We start from the raw sequence: 19,506 nt of genomic DNA on the forward strand, positions 1-19,506 counted from the left end.
TCCACACCTGAGGACAGGAGGGCGATTCAGGCTGACCTGGACAGACTCAGCAAGTGGGCAGACGAGAACCTGATGGTGTTCAACACCGAAAAATGCAAAGAGGAAAACCCACCTTGGGAGGAAAACCCACAGCATCCTTATAGGCTTGGCAGTGCTATGCTGGCTAGCACTATGGAAGAAAGGGACTTGGGGGTCATCAATGACCACGAGATGAACATGAGCCTGCAATGCGATGCTGCGCTTAGTAAAGCGAGCAAAACGCTGGCTTGCATCCATAGATGCTTCTCAAGCAAATCCCGGGACGTCATTCTCCCCCTGTACTCGGCCTTAGTGAGGCCGCAGCTGGAGTACTGTGTCCAGTTTTGGGCTCCACAATTCACAAAGGATGTGGAGAAGCTTGAGAGAGTCCAGAGAAGAGCCACGCGCATGATCAGAGGTCAGGGAAGCAGACCCTACGACGACCGGCTGAGAGCCCTGGGGCTCTTTAGCCTGGAAAAGCGCAGGCTTGGGGTGATCTGGTGACCACCTATACGTTTATCGGGGTGACCACCAGTATTTGCGGGAACGTCTGTTCACCAGAGCGCCCCAAGGGATGACAAGGTTGAACGGTTATAAACTACTACAAGACCATTTCAGGCTGGACATAAGGAAGAATTTCTTTACTGTCCGAGCCCCCAAGGTCTGGAATAGCCTGCCGCCGGAGGTGGCTCAAGCGCCTTCATTGAACACCTTCAAGATGAAACTGGATGCTTATCTTGCTGGGATCCTATGACCCCAGCTGACTTCCTGCCCCTGGGGCAGGGGGCTGGACTCGATGATCTTCCGAGGCCCCTTCCAGCCCGAATGTCTATGAAATCTGTGAAATCTGTGAAGACGCTCCAAGAGACTACTGGAGGGGAGAGGGGCAAGGCTGTGTCTGCTGCCTAGGCTTCTTTGCAAGGTCGTTTCCAAGTGTTGTTTTTTTTTATTCTTATCCCAAAATCAGTTGGCATTTTCAAAGGGCGTCCCAACAGGCAAAGAGAACTGGGGACTCGACACTGCTGGAATCCCAATGCATGTCTGCTAGGACAACCTACCTCTCGATCCGCGTGTGCAGCTTTCGAGACAGCCCAGAGGACAGACAAGGGCAGACGACCCAGAGGACAGATGGAGGGCACAAACCAGCATCCTTTCTGCCGCACGCAGACAAGGATGTCAATGGAGCCCTTGACGGATCCAATGGGTAGCTACCAAGCAGCCGTTCCTCGACCGCTGCTGGGGCAGTTTTTAACTTGGCAACGGGGAGGGAGGGACGCGCACCAAGGACCGAAGACACCAGAAGGGTCACCGGGCCCAACCGCGAGGCGCGAACGTTGTCGTGACTCACCACCCGCGTGTTGAGCAAGACTCTGGTCTCCGGGTCCGGGGTGGCCCGAAGCCCTCGAATGGGCTCCTCCACTTTCACGCTGATGGTGATGTTCTGGGCACTCGCCGCGTTCTCCGCAATGAGCACCAGCGTGTTCATGCCGTCCCCGAGGCCACCGAGCCCGACCACCGAGAACCAGGTGTCGTTGGTGTCTCTGGTGCAGTCGGCTGTCGGCGGCGCCACGGCGGGCGGGCATGCCCCTTCGAAGGGGAAGCTCCAGTTCCCACCCAGCCAGCCGGCCGTGGCGTTCACCCCGGAGGAGATCTTCACCACCAGCGAGGAGTGGTTCGTCGGCACGTAGACTATGCCTCCTTGAGCTGGGGGGTAGATGACGCGCAGGCCCGTCACCGGGGAAATGACCCAGAAACTGCAAGACAAGTTGGCACTGAAGACCCCGTTGTCCACGGTGGCTTTCACGGTGTAGCGGCCTCGATGCTCCAGCCCCGAGTTGGGTTGGCCGAGCATAGGCACGACCTGCTCGGCGGCGTAGAGGACCCTGAGAGAGCACACGGTGTCGTTCTGCCCGCTGGCGCCGGTGAGGCCGGCAGGCAGGTGGGGCGACCAGTCGGAAGAGTTGGTGCTTAGGTAGCGGTGTCTGTACGGAGAAGTCCCGCTGGGCTGGCACTGGAGGAACAAGCCCGGACCGGCGTCATGCTGGAGGCTAAAGACGTCCTTAGACCTCACCAAGGTGCTTTCATCGCCGAACAAGACCTGGGAAGGTAGGAAATGCTTTAGAGCCAGCGGCTTAAATGCTCAGCAGCCCGTGCCGGCCTCTTCTTTGGGCAGGGGAAGAAGTTTGCCAACATAATGACCGCGGCCAACGTGACACCAAGCACTTTCCTAACACGCCGCCCTTTGCCAAGAGGAGTTGTGTGGTCCGTGCTAAGGGGGACACCAGTTTTATGCTAGGGTGTCGCTTCCTTTTTCAATGACCCTGTAAAATCCTGTGCAAAGCTTTCAACCCTGACCCCTCTGCCCATGTTGTTGCTGCAACAAGTTACTGGGAGCGGTTTTGTGGTTTCACGGCGAGAGGAGGGAGGCTCCTGGGGTCTATGCTATGTTCTGCTATTTATTCATGGTGTTATCTCGGGCAAGACCCTTAGCTTCACTGTGCCTCAGTTTCCCTGTTGGTAGGCTGGGAATGGCACCTGAAGCAGGTTGGGGCCCACAGTGCCCAAGGGGAATCGCCCTACCCACAGGTTGGCCATGTGCATTAACAGCCACTCACCAGATACTGAGTCGCGGCGCCGGCGGGTACAGCGAACAGGAACTCTCTGAGGAGTTCATAGCGGAGCGGGCCGCCGTCGTGCCCAGGAGCGGCGGGGGCAGTCGTGGCGGTGAGATTGTCGGCACACACTGTTGTGTTGCAGCCACTGCCTCGTGACACACACATATTAGTCAAGTGACACCACTGGAAACCAGCAGGGCATTCAAGTAGTGTCCAGTTCCCATTGTCCTGAGAAGTGTTGAATGGCTGCGCAGCACTTGCTTCCTCTTTGTAACCTGTGAGCAGGCAAGAGAGCAAACCCGTCGGTTCAGGCCACCAGTGGCACGGCCTTGAGCTTGGGCTATTGCACACGGGAGGGAAGCAATGGATGAAAAGCCAGTGGATGAACTGCCTGCCAAACAGCAAGTTACTTAAATGACAAAAATCCATGTTTCAGGGATGTACTCGGTAGCCGCGTTCGTCTGAGACAAAAAGAAATGCAAAGAACTAGAACTCTCGGTTCAGAAACGCTACCTTTTATTAGACCCACTATTGTTATTCCTACTTGGTCTAGTAAAAGGTAGCATTTCTGAACCAAGAGTTTTAGATTTTTGCATTTGTTAAATGACAAATGTACATTTTTGCTGGACAAGGGTTTCACTTGGCTAAACCGAACCAACCGGCGCTGAGCAGAGGGGGAAGTGCATCCAGATCCCTGCACACGGCAACCTGGCTGGTGCCGGGCCAGAAACGACGTCTTTCCTTTAACTTGCATGATTCTCTGTGCAAGCAAGCGGTGAAATCGTTGTCTGCCACGCAGGAGACACGGATATAACTACAGCCATCGAGACACCAAATGTCTGGACTCAGTCTGCCCCTTGGATTCGGTCTCAATGGGCTGAAGGGCGGATGGAAAGTCTGGGCAGCCTCCACTCCTCCGTACTCCTTCCTAGGCAGATGTGCCGAGGGTCCTGGCGACCTCTCACACATACGCTAAGCCTTACCGGGATGCTTGCAACCAAGCTACCAGCTGTCGTGCATGCACGGCTTTCTTTGTCTGCAATACGTGTTATCAAACAAAACCCCTCAATCGCCGGCAAATCGAGATTTTTCTCGTGCTTCACTGGGTAATAAAATATTTCAGGCCAGGGCATTGTGCTATGGGAGAAGAGACTGACCCATTTCCATGGAAAACTGCATCAAGGTACAAAGATCATTAAGAAAGCAAGAGAGTCCTTTTTCCAAAGGAAACGGAGCAGTTTTTGAGCTAAACTAGACCTATTTCCAAGCAAAAGCTGGCTCATTTCTTGAGCAGGGCTGGCCTGGACGCTGAAAATACATGAATTGATTTTTTGCTCATTAGTGTTTCAATGCCAAAAATACTTTTAAAAAGCCCGCAGGCGGCGTGGCCGTAGCAAGCCGCCTGCAGCGGTCCCTGTCACTGGTCACTGCTTACTCTCTCTCAGTTGTACAGAGGTGCCTGGAAAAGGCCTCATCCATCCATCCCTCCTCCACCAAAATGACAAGGATGATCTGTGGTCATGTTTCATGGTCAGGAAGTTTTCTCCTGTGTGACGCTATGGACTGCAATTCGCTCTGACACAACCCTGCCGCCATCCCCGGGGAAAACACCAAGGGGTTGAACTCATTTCTCCACAAGCTCCTCTGCTCCGGCCCTCCTTTATCCTCCAGGACACGTGGCAAAAGTAAAGGAAAACTTTGCCAGGATTATCACCGTCCCCCTACGTCACCCGTGGTTGTCTCGTGGTCATGCCAGGGCTGACTGCAGCTTTGCTAAGTGCTGGACAACGGATTTGTCTGGGATGGTTTGCATGGGGTTGGACTAGATGTGACTTCTGGAGGTCCCTTCCTGCCCTTCTCTAGGGTGCTGTGGCTGCAACTGCCAGCCCCCCTCGCACCCCATGGAGAGGTGGTGAAAGTGGGGACAACTTCCCAGACTTTGGTGGGACAGCCGCGGTGACTGTGCCATCAGCTTTGCATCTGGGCTTCTACTTTGCAGCACCTCTCTCCTACCGGCAAGCTCGCCCGGAGCCGTCCCAGCCTGAGCGAGCACGAGCCTTACAGACACCTCTTGTCTGCACAGAGCCAACAGGAAGGAGGGTGGGCAGGGAGCGGGCAGCATCTCGGCCATGCCCAGCTCTGTTGGGAGATTTAAAGACTGGTTTGACACCAGTGCAGGGTTGACGGTAGTCTTATGTCGAGTTTAAATTATGGATTATATAGGATGGTTTGGGTAGGAATGATCCTGCCTCGGCGCTGCACTAGGTGACGTCTGGAGGTCCCTTCCAGCCACACTTCTCGATGAATCTGTGGAGCAGTTCCTCTGCCGGGCTTGTGACCTGTTCGGCTCTCAAAAGACCATGCCAGACTTGTTCGGGAGCGGGGGAAGCATCTGTTCGATTCCCACCTGCCCGTGAAGCTCGGCGGGGATCGATCAGAGCATGCCAGCGGCACAGGAGCCCGGAGGCAGAAAGCCCCAGCCACGGGGGAAAGATGGTTTTTTGCTGAGTACCAGTTTAACTCCAACACCCACCACACATCTTGGGGAAAGGGCATCTGGGTTAAAGAGGTGACCCTCGAATCTACATGCTGGAGCCTAAGAGGCTTGCATGGAGACAGCCCCGGGATGTCGCTCCAGCCCAACCAGGGAGGGGAACACTTCAAGCTGGTGATTCCTCGAGAGGGAAAAAAAAATGCTTAAAGTCGTTCTGAAGAAAAGACCCCCGGGGCAGCGCTTTAAGCCTCCCGTTACACCCAAACCTAGTCGGGGAGGGAGGGGAGATGAGACGCTACCTTCTCCGCCGGCCGGTCTGTGCACCTGAAGCCTCACTTGAGCAGGCTGCTGCAGCTCTTGAGTCACAAACTCAAAGGCCGTTAAAAATCCCTCGTGCTCAAACTCCCAAGTGGGGAACATCAGCATCTGGAAAACAAAACCCCGGGGCATCACACGGCTGCCCCTGGGCAGGGCCAGCGCCGAGAGGCCGGGGCGCGCGCCTGCCTTACCTCCACCACGTCCCGCGGGGCCGAGAGCGAATCTTCCCTGGTCACGTTCCTCACGGGCGCGTGTGTGTCGAACGCCGGGTTGCCCATGTAAAAGTTGTCGGCATTTAAGAGAATCTCTGTGGATGAAGGAGGCGTTATGTGACGCTGGGGAGATGCAGGAAACCCAGTAAGGCAGAGCAAGAGCACGCCGCGGCTCACGGCAGCAACGCCCGGAGCAGGGGGATTATAAAGTGCATCTTGGATGAGCTGCATTCACGTGACGCCTCCATCTCGTAGGAGAGGCAGCTGCTCTTGTGCTTCATTTTCCACCCCCTCCACCTCTCCTTCTCGTCCTGTGTCTGGGGCTCGCTGCTGGGGTGAACAGACCCCCCTCGCACACCTGCGGAAACTTGGCCGAGGCCGCCTGGTTTCCCTCAAAAGCAAAAGCCAGCTCGAGTTGCTCCAAACCAGGCTGGTTTTTAAGGGCTGAAGGTACCAGCAGCTGTTGGTGCCACATCCCCTGGGGTCCATCATCTCTTGCCTTTCCCCCTTACCTGTATCACCTCCCATCAGTGCTCTCTGTCTCCCTGTCATGCCTTGTGCATCCTCCCATCCCCATCTGCCTTCCTCGTTTGCCTCTAGGGATGGGGAATTTGTCTCCTGGCCAGTCTGTTCGGGCTATGGGGAAGGAGAGGGGTCCCCCAGGTGCAGTCTGTCCTGGCCAGGTGGCTTCCCCCTCAATAGATTCTGCCCCAAGTCATTCAGATGGAGCAAACATTTGCACCTCCAGCCCTTGGGCTGCACTGAGCGGAGATAAATCAGCTAACTGCAATGCCCACAAAGATGGGAGGAGGTGACCCAGCTCACTGGAAGGCAAGGTAAGCTCGGGCACCTGAGTCCTTGGCATCCTGTGGGCACTGTCTCCTCTCACCCAGAGAGCGGGCACGGGAGAGTTCATGTCCATTAAAATGGGGACATGTTTGCACTATTGTGAGAAGAGGCCAAGGTTACTCCTGACCTTCTCTGCGCGGGAGATGCTACTCAACACCCTTCAACCTTGACTTAACTGGTCCGATCCCAGCCCAGATCTCCCCTCCACATCTTTTCCTTTTCTAGCAAATCCCTCAGTGGGCGACATGCAAGGGAAATTTGGGGGAGCTGAAGCAATATTGCTCATGATGATCAGGCAAAGCATAAGACAGACTCCACCAGCTTATGCATTGCCTGATTGTCATGAACAATATTGCTTCAGCTCCCCCAAGTTTCCCTTGCGTGTCGTCCCTGGTGGGTAGAGGACTGGGTTGCTGCACAAGCAGCCCAAATAGGAAAAGGACAAATACTACAGTAATTCGGGCACTGGTTTTAATGCCTGCTTTTCCAGCGTCCCCGCAGAGGGCTGTTACATACGGGGACTGTGCACTTTCAACCCTGCTGCCTTGCACAGACCTGATCAGCTGTATGCAGCCAGTGCTAGGTGTTTCTACCCATGCTCCCAAACCAGCCCTTTCTCAAACCTCACGGGGGGCGGTAAGGCAGAGTGAGAAGCTATCTGCATCTGCCCTTCCCGCGGTCTCTACCCTTTTACTGCCCGATCGAAGTTTCCAGCTTCCATCCAGCAAAGACGACGATTAATGGGGGGGGTGGAGGAAGGCCCTTCCCTCCCCTTCCCCCCGGACTGACTCACGCCAGGATGTGAAAAGCCCACGTGCTTCCAGCAGAACCCACCTTCCGGCTTGTATTGGCACACGTAGCTGTGCTTGGCCATGCACAGGTCGGTGTTGCACTGGCCCGTCGGGCCCATGCGGACGCAGTGGTCGGCGTTGGAGGGATGGGGCTCCCCGGGCAGCCAGTTCTGACAGCTCTCCAGATTGAAGCCTTCGCCACGCTGCTGCGCTCCGGCGCTTGCGAAATCGTTGAATCCGATCCAGACGTCCAAGCTCCTACAGAAATAACCCAGAAAATAAGTCGAGCTAGGATCCGTCAGGAAATCACAAGCACGAGGAAGATCTGGGACCGATGCCATCTCTGGTTCTCAATGAAAATAAGAACCAGAACAACAGCCGCTTCCACCCGGGGGTCTCGGACCGCTTTTAACAACGACCTGATGGCAACGCTCCTCTCCTTCCACCACCGGGATCCAGTTCTTTAATGGCAAATCTCATTGCAGCCTGCTAGTCGGTTAAAGCTACTGTCCAGAAAGCACCCTGCCTGCGGGATAGAGCGGGGCCCTCTTGATTCAACAGCCCAGGAAGGTCGGGAAGCATTGCCTTTAGTAATACACTATAGTCTAGCGATCCTATAGTTCCTACAACCCATAGTTCAGCACGGGGAGGTGCTAGGCGGCTTGCTACAATGACGTGCACAGCACACCTGATATGCAAACCAACCCCAAGAGATGGAAGGAAGACCCACGGTGTCCAAAGGAAGGAAAGGTGCCGGAGCTGCGGTGGTTTGCAAAACTGATTCGAATTGTCCTTGGCTCTTCCTGTCCCCTCCTCTCCGAACAGTGCCGTTCACAACCCGGTCCGGCCTGGGAACGCCGCACCCGCGGTCAGCACCCGGGCACCCATCCGCACCGAGACAGATGTAGGGACCGGCGCGTTTTAACACTGTGATGTCAAGGGCAGGAGTGGCGGGTTCAGAAGTGGCAGAGAGGGGTTGAACCCCGGGTACCCGGCGAGGCTGCCCCAGGCCCAACTCAAACGCATGTTGAAATGATACCCTGGCACACCTGCATTACCTTATGATACCCTGTATTACCTTAACCCCTGCCCTTTAGCTCTGAAACGACCCAAGGTCAAAGGCGCAAGGGTTGTTGCGGCTGATTTCTTTTACTAGACCAACTGCACGGCCGGGATAGACTCCAACCAGCTTTGGGGTATTACAGAGCCCTTCCCTGGGGCTCTCAAGCGGTATAAGGCCACGCTGCATTTTCAGATGGATCTGTCTCTTCAACAAACCGTGCTCTTTGCCTCCGGGGACTTCTGAAGAAACCCGGCTGCCACGAGCCCTGCGCTGCAGGTGGCAATAGCAGCGGGGCAGAGTTGAATGCAAGGCAGGACGGGGCCCTGAGGGTCTCCTGCAATTCAAGGAGTGGGATTGCATAATTCGCCCCTAAAACGTCGCAACATCTGGGGTAGGAAACTGCAGGCTCTCGGCACCAGCACATCAAAGCCTCTTGGGGCAGGAAGCGAAGCACGCCACGTACAGAGGAAGCTGCTCGGATCGTTTTAGGCAAGTGGACTGTGACTTCCCAATTAGGAAACTGGCTGAGCCTCAAGGCTGATGTGCAGAAAGCAATGTCAGGGCTTTAACAGCCACAAGAGGCTTTTCTCTCTCGCCCCCAAGATGCTGCTTAAGCCTGGACGCTGGTTCCCCGCGCCCGCGGGGGAAGCCGTAGCCTGGCACGTCCCGCAGCCTTTGGCCCCCTCTCCAAGTTGCGCTCCAGCCCCTCTCCGCTTTCCAGTGAGAGCAGCCACGCTCGGAGGATGGCACGGCGGCTTTGCAGAAAGCAGACGGAGGAGATAATTGGTGTCTCTCGCTCCGTGCCAGACGGGATGATTAATGAGGTCACGTTGAAAAGAGACGACCAAAATAACTGCTTTGTGAATCAGTAGCTTTCATGGCAAATAAGATTAAAAAATAAATAACCGCGGTGTTCAGCTCCCAAACCACTGGGAGAGGTTTGGGGGAGCGGGCGGTAAAACCCGATGGAGTTTTTCCTTTTCTGATTCCAGCTATGACCTAATGGCAAGTCCTCAAAGAGACAGGCAGAGACGCTAGCAGAGTTGTTCCCTGCCTCTTGGCTCCAGGGACTTGAAAGGAGCAAGCGCCGGATTAAATTCTCCCTTGACCAAAGTAAGATCTCGTCCGCACCTTAAGAGAACGGCAGCATTGCTAGACAGCTACAGAAGGACCTGACTTGGCGGAGTGAAACCCCGGGAGGTTCAGACGAAGCATGTGGGTCATGATGGACCGGTTCGGGGAGGGACCCGGCCCACGGCACAGTGCTGAAGGGGCTCGGAGGGAGGATGAGCAGCGAGAGCGGGTCCAAGGGCCGTGCACTTAAAGCAAGCAGGTTTCTGCGCCGGTCGCTTCCCGGGAGGCTGCATGTTGCAGCCCAGCTCATGTGGGCTTTATCACCAGGGAAATCGCCTCCTGGAGCTGTCTCATTCATGTTTATCTGAATGGATTAATGAAAGGAGCCGGACGGGGAACGGCGAGCCGCAGCAGCTGGGAAGTCGGCTCGCTCCTTCCCAGGCCTGATGATTTCACCGCCCCTGCAGCCTGTCAACCGCCCCGCACGCAACCCGTGATAAATCAGCGTGCCCAGTGACCCTTTGGCTCGGGCGGGCTCCTCCGGCTCGGCCATGCCAGGGACCACATGTGCGCGATCTCGGGACGAATCCCCGGGCGAGGGGAACAGACCAGGAAAACAAGCTTGGGAGAAGGGGCGCCGGGCCCAGCGCAGGCTACGTCACACGCAGCTGTGCGGCTCGTGGGCTGGCTGGGACGTGTTTATGAAGAAGCCCCTGCCAGCATCTGCATCTGCAAGCTGACCAGTGCGGCCAGTCCCCTTGAAAGGCATCCCTGCCATTTGCCCCCTTAGGTGGCCGACTGCACGAGGGGCATTTATCGGGTGGGTTTAATCCCCGGCTGTCTGGTTAGCAAGCCCTGGCATTGGGATAGGATGGATGCCATCACAACCTGACACGTATTTGTTCTCAAGAGGGCTGAGAGCGAGCGGAGGGGACGATGTGGCTGAGACCCTGCAACCCAAGCACCTACCTTCCTTGTCACCGAGGCTCCCAAAGCCCTTTGCTAGCACCGGTGAAATGCAGCCACCTCTGGGGTGCGGCAGCAGCCATCAGTACACAAGCTTAGAGGGGAATTTTGCAGGCAGAGGTGCCTCGAATGACCTCTGATGAGCCCCGAGGTCTGTCTCGAGCACCCAACCCGCAGCAAACGAGACTCAAACGCCGCCTCCGCCCCCTGCAAACTCAGCAGGCACTCGCGCCTCACAGCCAGGGATGCTGCCGTGCCCCTCTGCCCACTGAGGACCTCCCGCCTTTGCCCCACACGCAGCCCGGGGCATCGGGCTCCTCCCGACTGAGTGCAGCCTGCCCTCTCCGGGGCTCGCGTGCCGGATGCTGGGCTTCCCACCACTGCCGACGCAGCCTGCTGCAGGGCTCTGCTTCTCCCCAGCTGTCCCCTACCTGCAAGCATGTGCGGAGGCTGGCAGTGGGGTCAGCGATGCCCTGCAAAACCTCGCTTGGCTGCTGATCCCCGTTGAGCACAGAGGACCGGACACTTTGCAAGAGAGGGAGATGAAATGCCCAGCCCCCTGAGCTGGGACTCTGCCATCTGCCCCCCAGTCCCACTCACCTGATGACCCGGGAGACCAAGAAGCTCTGGATCTCGGGACTGCTCACAAAGGCCAGCTCGCCGCTGCCGTGCTCCTGGCATTGCTGCTGGGCCTCCAGCCACTCGGCCTTCTCCACCACCAGCCGGTAGCAATAGCCATTGCCAGGGAAGACCAAGCCGTCCGAGGGGCACATTGGGTGAACCGCTGCGAAAGAAAAACCGGAGCGTGAACAGGTTTCCATAGACATGCCCAGGGCTCCCTGTGCTGGAAGGGCTTTGGAAGCAAGGGATTTAGAGGGACCTCCCAGCCAAGCCTGGCCTTGTCCCCTCCGCCGGCTCACCTTTGCCCGGCTCCTCGGACTCTGCAGCGATGCTGTACGCTGCCGACAGGCCGGTGCCGCCCCTGTTCCTGATCCTCAGGTCCAGGCTCTCGCTCGTCCTGACCAGCGAAGGACACTGCAGCTCCACTTCGTCCGGGGGAGCCACCACCTCGACCTCCGTCTGCACGGAGCTGACCCTGCTGCCCACGAGGAGGGTGGCGGTGATGTTGTACCGCCCAGGCAGCGCGTACTTGTGGAGAGCGGCATGGCTGGTGGTGCTGAGGACCCCCGACAGGTCCCCGAAGTCCCACCGTAAAGTGCTGACGGCAGCTGGCACGCTGAGGCGGAAGGCCACGGCACGGTGAAGGCTGGACGGCTGGCGGTGCCCCGCGAAGGAGGCTTGCAGCCATGCCGGGAAGACGGAGGGAACGAGCGCCGGCGCCGGGCTGCGGCAGGCCGGCTCGGGCGCAGGCTCGGTGCAAAAGGACCAGCAGGCAGAGGAGGTGTTTGGCTGGAGGGCGGCACCGCACAGACACCAGCCCTGGTCGCTGAAGCCGCCGTAGTCCTGGCCCTCCGCGTAGCACAGGGCGCTGCAGGCTTCCTCGGTGAGGTTCTCGCGGCGGCCGGGCGTGAAGAGGACGACGGCGTCGGCCTCTCCCGTGCGGTTGTCGATCACGCATGCCAGGTACTCGGCGTCTGGAGGGGAGAGACCGGAGGACTCAGCTGCAAGCGGATCAGGCAAAAGCAGAGCTTTGGGCCCCAAAACACTGCACCGCACCCCTGCGAAGGGGACGGGAGCGGCAGGAGAGGGCTTCTGGGATGAGCTGTCCTACCTGGCAAGCCTGTCCCCCGTCAGGGGGCTTTCCTGCCCTTTTAGACGAGTGGGGATGGGAACACGTGGCTGCAAGCCCAGGGCTGGCTCAGCAGTGACGGGATGCAGAGCTGCTCCCCGGGTGCGGAGCTGGTCGGTCTGAGCCCCTGCACGTATGCGCGGCTGGGGCACAAGTGTGCGGGACACCCTGGCTGTCTCCCTGCCTGGCCTGGTGCACGCTGCTCCCTCGTGCCTCCCGTTTCCAAGTGAAAAGCCCACACGTGCAAGGTAGTACAGGGGGTGGAGAAGATGCCTACACCCCTGTGCCCTGCTCTCCCGTGTCCTCTGGTGCAGCTAGGACCTCCCTCGGCTGTCACTGACACGGAGGTGACCGTGCAAGGCAGCACGTGGGACCACATGCATACTGCACACAGGTACATGGCTGCACATAGGCATATGAGTAAGGGTGCACACGCACGCACACACAAAATACACATGGAGGAGCACGGGGGCAGAGACATACACATATGTGCACCAGCACTGGCGCATGTGCTCACACACAATACATACACGCAGGCTCACAGGTGCACACAGACGTGCACACGCTGGTACCAACAGGGTCTCTCCCGCTTGAGTTTTCCATCCTCCGACCTGCCTAAGAGGGGTGGATTTTTTCGGCCACAAACACACGCTCCCTTTGCAGCGTACACAGCCGCAGCCCAGCTGGGACTTCCTTGCCTCACGTCCAGGCCTGCCCACGCAATCCAGGCATGTTTTGCTGCTCTGTTTCTAACTGTTGCTACAACACGTCCCCCCCAAACATCTCGACAGCGCTGTCCTTCCGTGAGCTTTCCCTGACCGCCTCCCTCTGAAACCACGCTAGAGCCATTGAGACGTGCCACCGTTGACGCAGAAATACCGGGGACAAGACCCGGGCTAAGGCTGTAGATGTCTGGAGAAGTACCTTGGACTTTTTTCCCCCGCCATATCAGCCTGATTACTTTCTGTATGCCCCATGCAATCAGTGGTAATCAGGAGTCATTGCTGGCATTTCCTAAAGCCATTCAACAACTTCCCCTTGACTTAAAGATGTCATTAAACTCCACCATGCCCGCTACACTGCAGTTTCCATAGTAACTAGCATATTTTTTTAAAAAGTTTTAAAAAAAGAAATATAGACTTAGACAAGGAGGGTGGAAGGGAGCTCAGGAGGTCACATCTAGTCCAACCCCTGCTCCAAGCAGGACCAGCCCCAGCTACATCATCCCAGCCAAGCCTTTGTGTGCCCAGGTCTTAAATATCTCCAAGGATGGAGAGTCCAGCACCTCTCTGGGGAGCCTGGTCCAGTGTTTCACCACCCTCCTGGTGAAAGTTTTTCCTAATATCCAACCTCAATTTCTCTTGCTGCAGCTTGAGCCCATTGCTCCTTCTGTCATCTGCCCCCACTGAGACCAGCCCAGCTCCATCCTCTTTGCAGCCCCCCTGCAGGGAGGTGAAGGCTGCTATTCAATCCCCCTTGGTCTTCTCTTCTGCAGTCTAAATCAGCCCAGTTCCCTCAGCCTCGCCTCACCAGTCCTGTGCCCCAGGCCCCCACCATTTTCATTGCCCTTGGCTGGACTCTCTCCAATGTGTCCACATTGTGGGGGGCCCAAAACTGGACACAAGACTCCAGATGTAGCCTATGTGCATCAGTGCCTTAATACCTGTAGTCCATTCAGTCCTGAACCTCTCTGTTGATGCCAACTGGGAAACTGGTCTTACTAACGTATCTACTGGGAGCTTGGCTCAGCTTCACCAAGGACCCATCTGATGAGGCTGGCAAGTCATTGCATGGGCTGGATTGGCACTCGTGTCTCAAGGCCGGGAAGGGTCCACCACTGAGCATCATCATTTGCAGTGGCTTCGCCACCACTGCGAGCCAGAGCCCTTCCTTACCACAAGTCACGTTGGTGAATGAAATGTTGAAAAGAGAAAGGTTGGCCACTTCAGGAGGATGGGCACATTTTGTCTCGGCCGCCTGGATCACTTTAACTTTTCTTTCTTCCGCCCAGCGGGGCAGCCATGAAAGTTTGCAGTCGCAAAGAAACGGATTCAGACTTAAGTTTCTGTAAGAGAGGGATTACAGGGAGATTATGCATTAACTTGACAACAGGAAGCATGCAATAAGTGTTCATTACACCAACGTACGGGTCCCCTCTGTTGCCATCTGCACCACTCCAGCGCGATGCCTCATAAAAAATCGCTAGGGGAGTTAAAGAATGGAGAATCAAGCGGTGATTAACAGGATTTTTCTAAAGGCTGGAATTAGACAAGCGCTGCAAGCACTTTTTGCATGCCACCAATAATTGGTGCAATTAGGAGTAAATTACAGGCATAATCTTATATTCAAAATAGCCTGCCATTTAACATCGGTTGGGTGCAGGGGCAACCTCTGTAGCGGAGGGAGACTTTTTGCACCAAAAACAAAAAAGAAATCTAAAGGAACAAAACGGGCCTGTCAGAAAAGAAATGCAAACTCAGTGGCAATCTTTCTCTCTGACAGTTTAATGAAAAGATGGAAACTTTAATTGCTGTCAAGCCCAGCCTAAATTACAGCCTTTGGCTGTCAGCTGCGAACAGGACTGAGCAGGGAAAGATGTTTGTGCAACCAGCGCCGGCTGTGCTGCCCACAGGATTTGAACCTGGGACTCGAGGTACAAGCGCGAGTCACTGTGCCCGGCACTGACAGGGCGAGTTGCTTTGCTCTTCGAGGAGCAAACGCATTGATTTCTAGACCCACAGCCCAGTGCCTCCCTAGGAGACGGAGCCACGTGCTCCGAGTATAGGTTTACTCTCAAACCCTGAGGGTCGAGCCCGGTGTGGGTGAATATTGAGCTGAAAAATTATTCTTGCTCCTTTGCATATTCCCTTTTGAGAGCATAATGGGAAACAATGACGGCGCTCTAGTCTCACGGTCTGTTTGTGTGGGCTCACACGAGAGCGACTGTAAACGTGAGGTTTTCATCCCTGGGACTGATCTGACTCGGGGTAAATGTTTGCCGAAGCACCTCAAGGATTGAGGCACTTCGGTCCGAGGCTTCTGGGTCCCGGGTCGGTGCCCTTTCCTGCAGACCATCCTCCTTACTGAAGTTGGGAAAAGCCTCCCCACCCCCAGCAAAACTCCCCCCACCCTTCCCAAGTCTCGGGGTTGCACGCTCTCCTTCAAATGAGGATGCCAGCGTTGGAGGAGATGCTTTGTGTTGTCCCCAGATCCCCGAGCAGGCGGAGGCATGGGAAGGGCGGTCTCGGACACCGCGGCATGCAGGGGGTGGAAGAGCCAGAACTTACATTTCAGTTAAATTAAATAAATTATCAAATATTCCATCTTCTAATGTAGAAATCTGGTTGTGGCTTATATCTCTGCAATACAAGGAGAAGGGGAAAGTAAGGTTTCATGAGAACATGCAGCGATTGCAAGAAAGCCCCGCTGTGCTGGAGAGTGCAAGGCCACCCCGGGGCACTGGCTAGCAGAGGGCTGGGCTCGGGGAATGGGTTCTGCCTTCAGCAAAGTTTGGTTATTCACACAATCCCCCCTAGAGCCCAGCTTCTCCTTCTGCTCTTAGGAGCCGAGAGACCCAAACATAACTAGCAAGGAGCTGCCCCTTAGGGCCCTGGGCAGCCTGTGCTGCAAGGAGGATGCCCCTTTAAGGCTGGGATTTTTCTGCAAGAGGCAGTCTCCAGGTGAGGTGGGTGATTGGGGTGGGCATGTGACTCCAGCAGAGAAGCCAAACCTGCTATAAAAGAGGCAACTTTCTGCTGGCAAGAGAGAGCTTATGGATGGGCTGTGGGGGAGGGAAGCTGGGCTGGGTGGTGCCTTGGCTGGCGTGGCAAGAGGCTTGGGTGGGGAAAGGCTGATGTGGAAAAGCTGCTCAGGTGGGGTGGGAAGAAACCCAGAGACGATATGTGTGCATCCTGGTGAGAGTACACAGTTAGCAGGGGCTTGAGGCTAGGGAGAGGCTGGAGCCTCATATGAGAGCCGGGGAGCATGAGCCCCGCCAAAAGGAGAGAGCGAGGGTCCTGCACTGAGGGCTGAAGGACTAGCCGAACCTCCGAGGAGCTAAGAGACGGCTCCGAGCCCTGCTTTGGAAGGGGAGGCCGCTACCTTCTGGCTGCAGCACTGCCAGTCCACAGACAGCCCTGGCCAAGGGGAAACCGAGGCAGAGAGCACCCGAAGACTGAGCCCACCATCTCGCTCCGGGGCTGCTGGCTTGGCTCGTGCAGACAATAGCTCTGGGGTGCTCAGTGTTGGGGCAAAAGAGGTGCAAGGACCCATGAGCCATCCTGCCCTCGGCGTCTGTGATGGGGTGGCGGGGCAGGCAGCCTGGCCGCCGTGTCTCTGCGGGAGCTGGGTGTCTGGCTCCTTTCCTAGCAGGCAGCGAGAGGCTATCAGGTGGTTGCCATTCTGGGTTACCTCGCCGCCGCCGGTGCAATCGGCTGCAGCTGGGGTGGAGCCGCCTGGCTAACCACCTCCCACCCCTGGGCTTGCAGGGCTTGCAAAAGCCCTTGATTTAGACAGCAGGGTCTTAAAGCTCTTTGACACAGCTGTCCTCAGGCCCTTTTCTGTGCCCGTCTTGGCTACACGGGATTGCTGCCTTATCTACAACAGGGCCAGCAGTTTGAGTCAAACGGACTGGGCTGCGGGGAGTCGCCGCCCCGCGCGCTTCGATGCACTGCCTGGATATCCGTGCGAAGGACGTGAACCCCGGGCACGGGAGCCTGGGATGAGGGAGTGACTTGCCAGACGGGGAAAAAGGGATTTTAGATCATGGCTCATGCATGCCTTCAGTTTGCCATGAGACGAAAAGGGTGCAACATGTACTTACAGTTTTGCCAGGGAAGTCAGGCTTTCGAACATCTGAGCGTCTAAACTGCTGATTTTGTTATTGGAAAGATCCCTAGAGAAAGGAAAACACAGGCAGCTTGTTATCATTCACATTCATTTTGTCTTTCTTCCATCACCCAGGCTTAGAGGAGACGCTGTCTCCAAACCCATCCAGGCTCCAGACAGAAAGTCAGCTCTTGGTGCATTAAAACAGAACAATTTTCCCTGCCAAGAAAAACACCTTTCCCAGATATAAAGCATTCGCTGCTCCAAGCTTTGCTTCTATACGCATAGGAATTAGGCTTATCGCTCCATACATGCAACCCTGCAAAATGTCTTTAAAGTGAAATAGTGACAGACACGACCAACCTCTTGCTAGTTCTGAGGCACCGGCTTTAACCAGAAAAAAACAAGGGAGGCCTGAGAGAGGCCTCCAAGAAATAATTAATTTAAGAAATAATTGTGACTGAAGCTGTTATTAGCTCATAAGCAGAATTTTTTCGTGGCGGGACCTTCCAGCAGTGTTGCTGGTGCCAAAGCGCTGGTTATTAATTACTGGAGTGACACGTTCAGCTTTTCAAATTAAAAAATACCTGTGATAAAAGGCAGAGCTGAGGGGGAGCAGGAACCAAGAACCTGACTTTGTAAAGCACTGGGGGGGTTTGAGGAATTCATTATGCAAAGGATCCCTATAAAATCACCATTTAAAATCCTTCCCCGTGATACCAATAATTTCAGCTTGGCTGAGCTCCAGGTCATGTTTAAACTTCCTTCCGTTCGGAAATGCCACTCAACCAGGCCCGTGAGAGTTAGGCTCCTATAGCTCTTCCTCATCCTGGATCCAGGTGGCTCCTCCACCCCCTGCAAATACCCCCAACTTTTTTCCAGCAACACAGAGGGCACACGCTGGCCTGAGCCCTCCGGTGTGGGCCCGCTGTGCCACTCTGAAATCCCGGAGATGCCACTTCATCCTGCTGCTTCCACCCTGAAGAGCATCTCCTGTCCTCTCCCGCTGCCTCCTCCCTGCTTCCCCCCTGCCACACAGGACCGTTGCCTTGCTCGGCCCCAAATAACAGCAGAAAACCTGCTTGTGGCTCCAGGGGCATTGCTTTAGGGAGTTTGGAGCAGGGTCTCTGCCCCAATCTTATTACACGGGGGACTTCTCCAAGCCAGCAGCACGTTCAGATGCCATTTCGAGCACCCTGTTAATGAGAACATGAATCGAGCAAAATAGGAAACAAGTGCAACACAGGAGGAAGCCAGCTAGGCTGTTTGCAAAGCAACGTGCATTTTTTTTTTGCACCTAAGCTAGATGAATAGCAAAAACGAAGCCTCTTTCATGCAGCGCTCCCAGGCAGACATGTGAGCGATGCACGGAGGAGGTATTTAACTCCCAGGCATCGAGGTTACCTCCAAAATCATTTCCATCTCCTGCTTGCAAGGCAAAAGTATTAGACAGCTATGGGTTGGGATCACAGCTGCTGCCACCGAGATGGGCTGTGTCCCCTCCCCAGGGAGACGGCTCTTCCAGATCTCTAGTCTGGATGTGCCTCACGTCTCAGCTTTGCACCTACGTCTCCACTCAGCCTACAACTGCGGTGGCACCGTGCATCTCAGCCTGCGCTTCGGCACAGCCAGGATGCTGTTGCTTCAGCGATAAAGACATTTAGCTTCTGAAGTTTTGCAAAGCCTGCTAGGGACAGACAGTCCAGTGCGAGTTGGGAAAGGGAAGGCTTATGGGAAAACCGCCTGTTTGCTGCTGGAAAGCCCAAACCAGCAGCTTCAAGCGGTAAGAATGGCCAGACATCCCCCGATGAAGAAGACGGACTTAAATATCATGAGAGGGTGAGGGCTGGGTGATGCATGGTCCCCTGTGCCTAGGGAGAAGGTGCTCTCGCTGGTCCCCCGAGACAAGCAGGATTTCTCCCGAGGCCTGCGCCAAGAGCACCGAGGAGATGCACGGGCAGGGCGGGGAGGCTGGAAACCCAAACTCAGCTACCGCAGCACATCGAAAGCCCCAGCCCAGCCGGCTGCAAGCCCTGCACCGAGGGTTCGTCATCCTGGGCTTGCCTACCTGCAGGGATATATGAAAGGGTGGCAAATGAACTTGATAATGAAACTTTAAAAACTAACTAAACTAAACTTTAAAAATGGGTTCTCACGCTGGGGTCGGGCGTGAGGGGCACTGGGCTGGGACGGACCACACACGTTCAGAAACAGGTCCTGGTACAAAAAAAGGTGGAGGACCACTGTCCTGGTGGAGGCAGAAAGGCAGCCCCAGGGCTCAGGGGATACCCAGCCTGCCTGGGATTTTTTTTTTGCACCGACTGGCTGTAAAAGGCAGACGATGGGGACCGCGTTAAGGCACTCGAATACCTGCGGAGGCTCCCGGCACTGCAGACGCAGGCCTTAAACACGGCGCGGTTATCCTGACGCGGCCCTCCCAGAACGCGCCGCCCGGGGCCCCTAGCACTCGGCTGTTTAAACGCCGCCGGCTTATCCCCGAGCCGGGCGAGCGGGAGGCTGGCTGGCCGG

General features: G+C 56.0%; 1 protein-coding gene across 1 annotated transcript in view; it reads right to left on the bottom strand.

The window, feature by feature from the left end:
* The window catches only part of PKD1 (polycystin 1, transient receptor potential channel interacting), a 53,987-nt gene extending 36,601 nt beyond the window's left edge, over window positions 1-17,386 (bottom strand). Inside the window, exons 1-10 of the mRNA XM_025208257.1 lie at window positions 16,973-17,386; window positions 15,438-15,509; window positions 14,046-14,215; window positions 11,321-11,995; window positions 11,001-11,184; window positions 7,341-7,555; window positions 5,637-5,752; window positions 5,427-5,553; window positions 2,634-2,908; window positions 1,367-2,116 (exon numbers count right to left, since the gene is read on the bottom strand). Coding sequence (XP_025064042.1) covers window positions 1,367-2,116; window positions 2,634-2,908; window positions 5,427-5,553; window positions 5,637-5,752; window positions 7,341-7,555; window positions 11,001-11,184; window positions 11,321-11,995; window positions 14,046-14,215; window positions 15,438-15,509; window positions 16,973-17,079 — 2,691 coding nt within the window. The 5' untranslated portion in view covers window positions 17,080-17,386. The remainder of the gene's footprint in view (window positions 1-1,366; window positions 2,117-2,633; window positions 2,909-5,426; window positions 5,554-5,636; window positions 5,753-7,340; window positions 7,556-11,000; window positions 11,185-11,320; window positions 11,996-14,045; window positions 14,216-15,437; window positions 15,510-16,972) is intronic.
* Window positions 17,387-19,506: the final 2,120 nt, after the last annotated feature.

This window comes from Alligator sinensis, unplaced genomic scaffold, assembly GCF_000455745.1.
Source record: "Alligator sinensis unplaced genomic scaffold, ASM45574v1 scaffold1164_1, whole genome shotgun sequence".
Classification (NCBI taxonomy): Eukaryota; Metazoa; Chordata; order Crocodylia; family Alligatoridae; genus Alligator; species Alligator sinensis.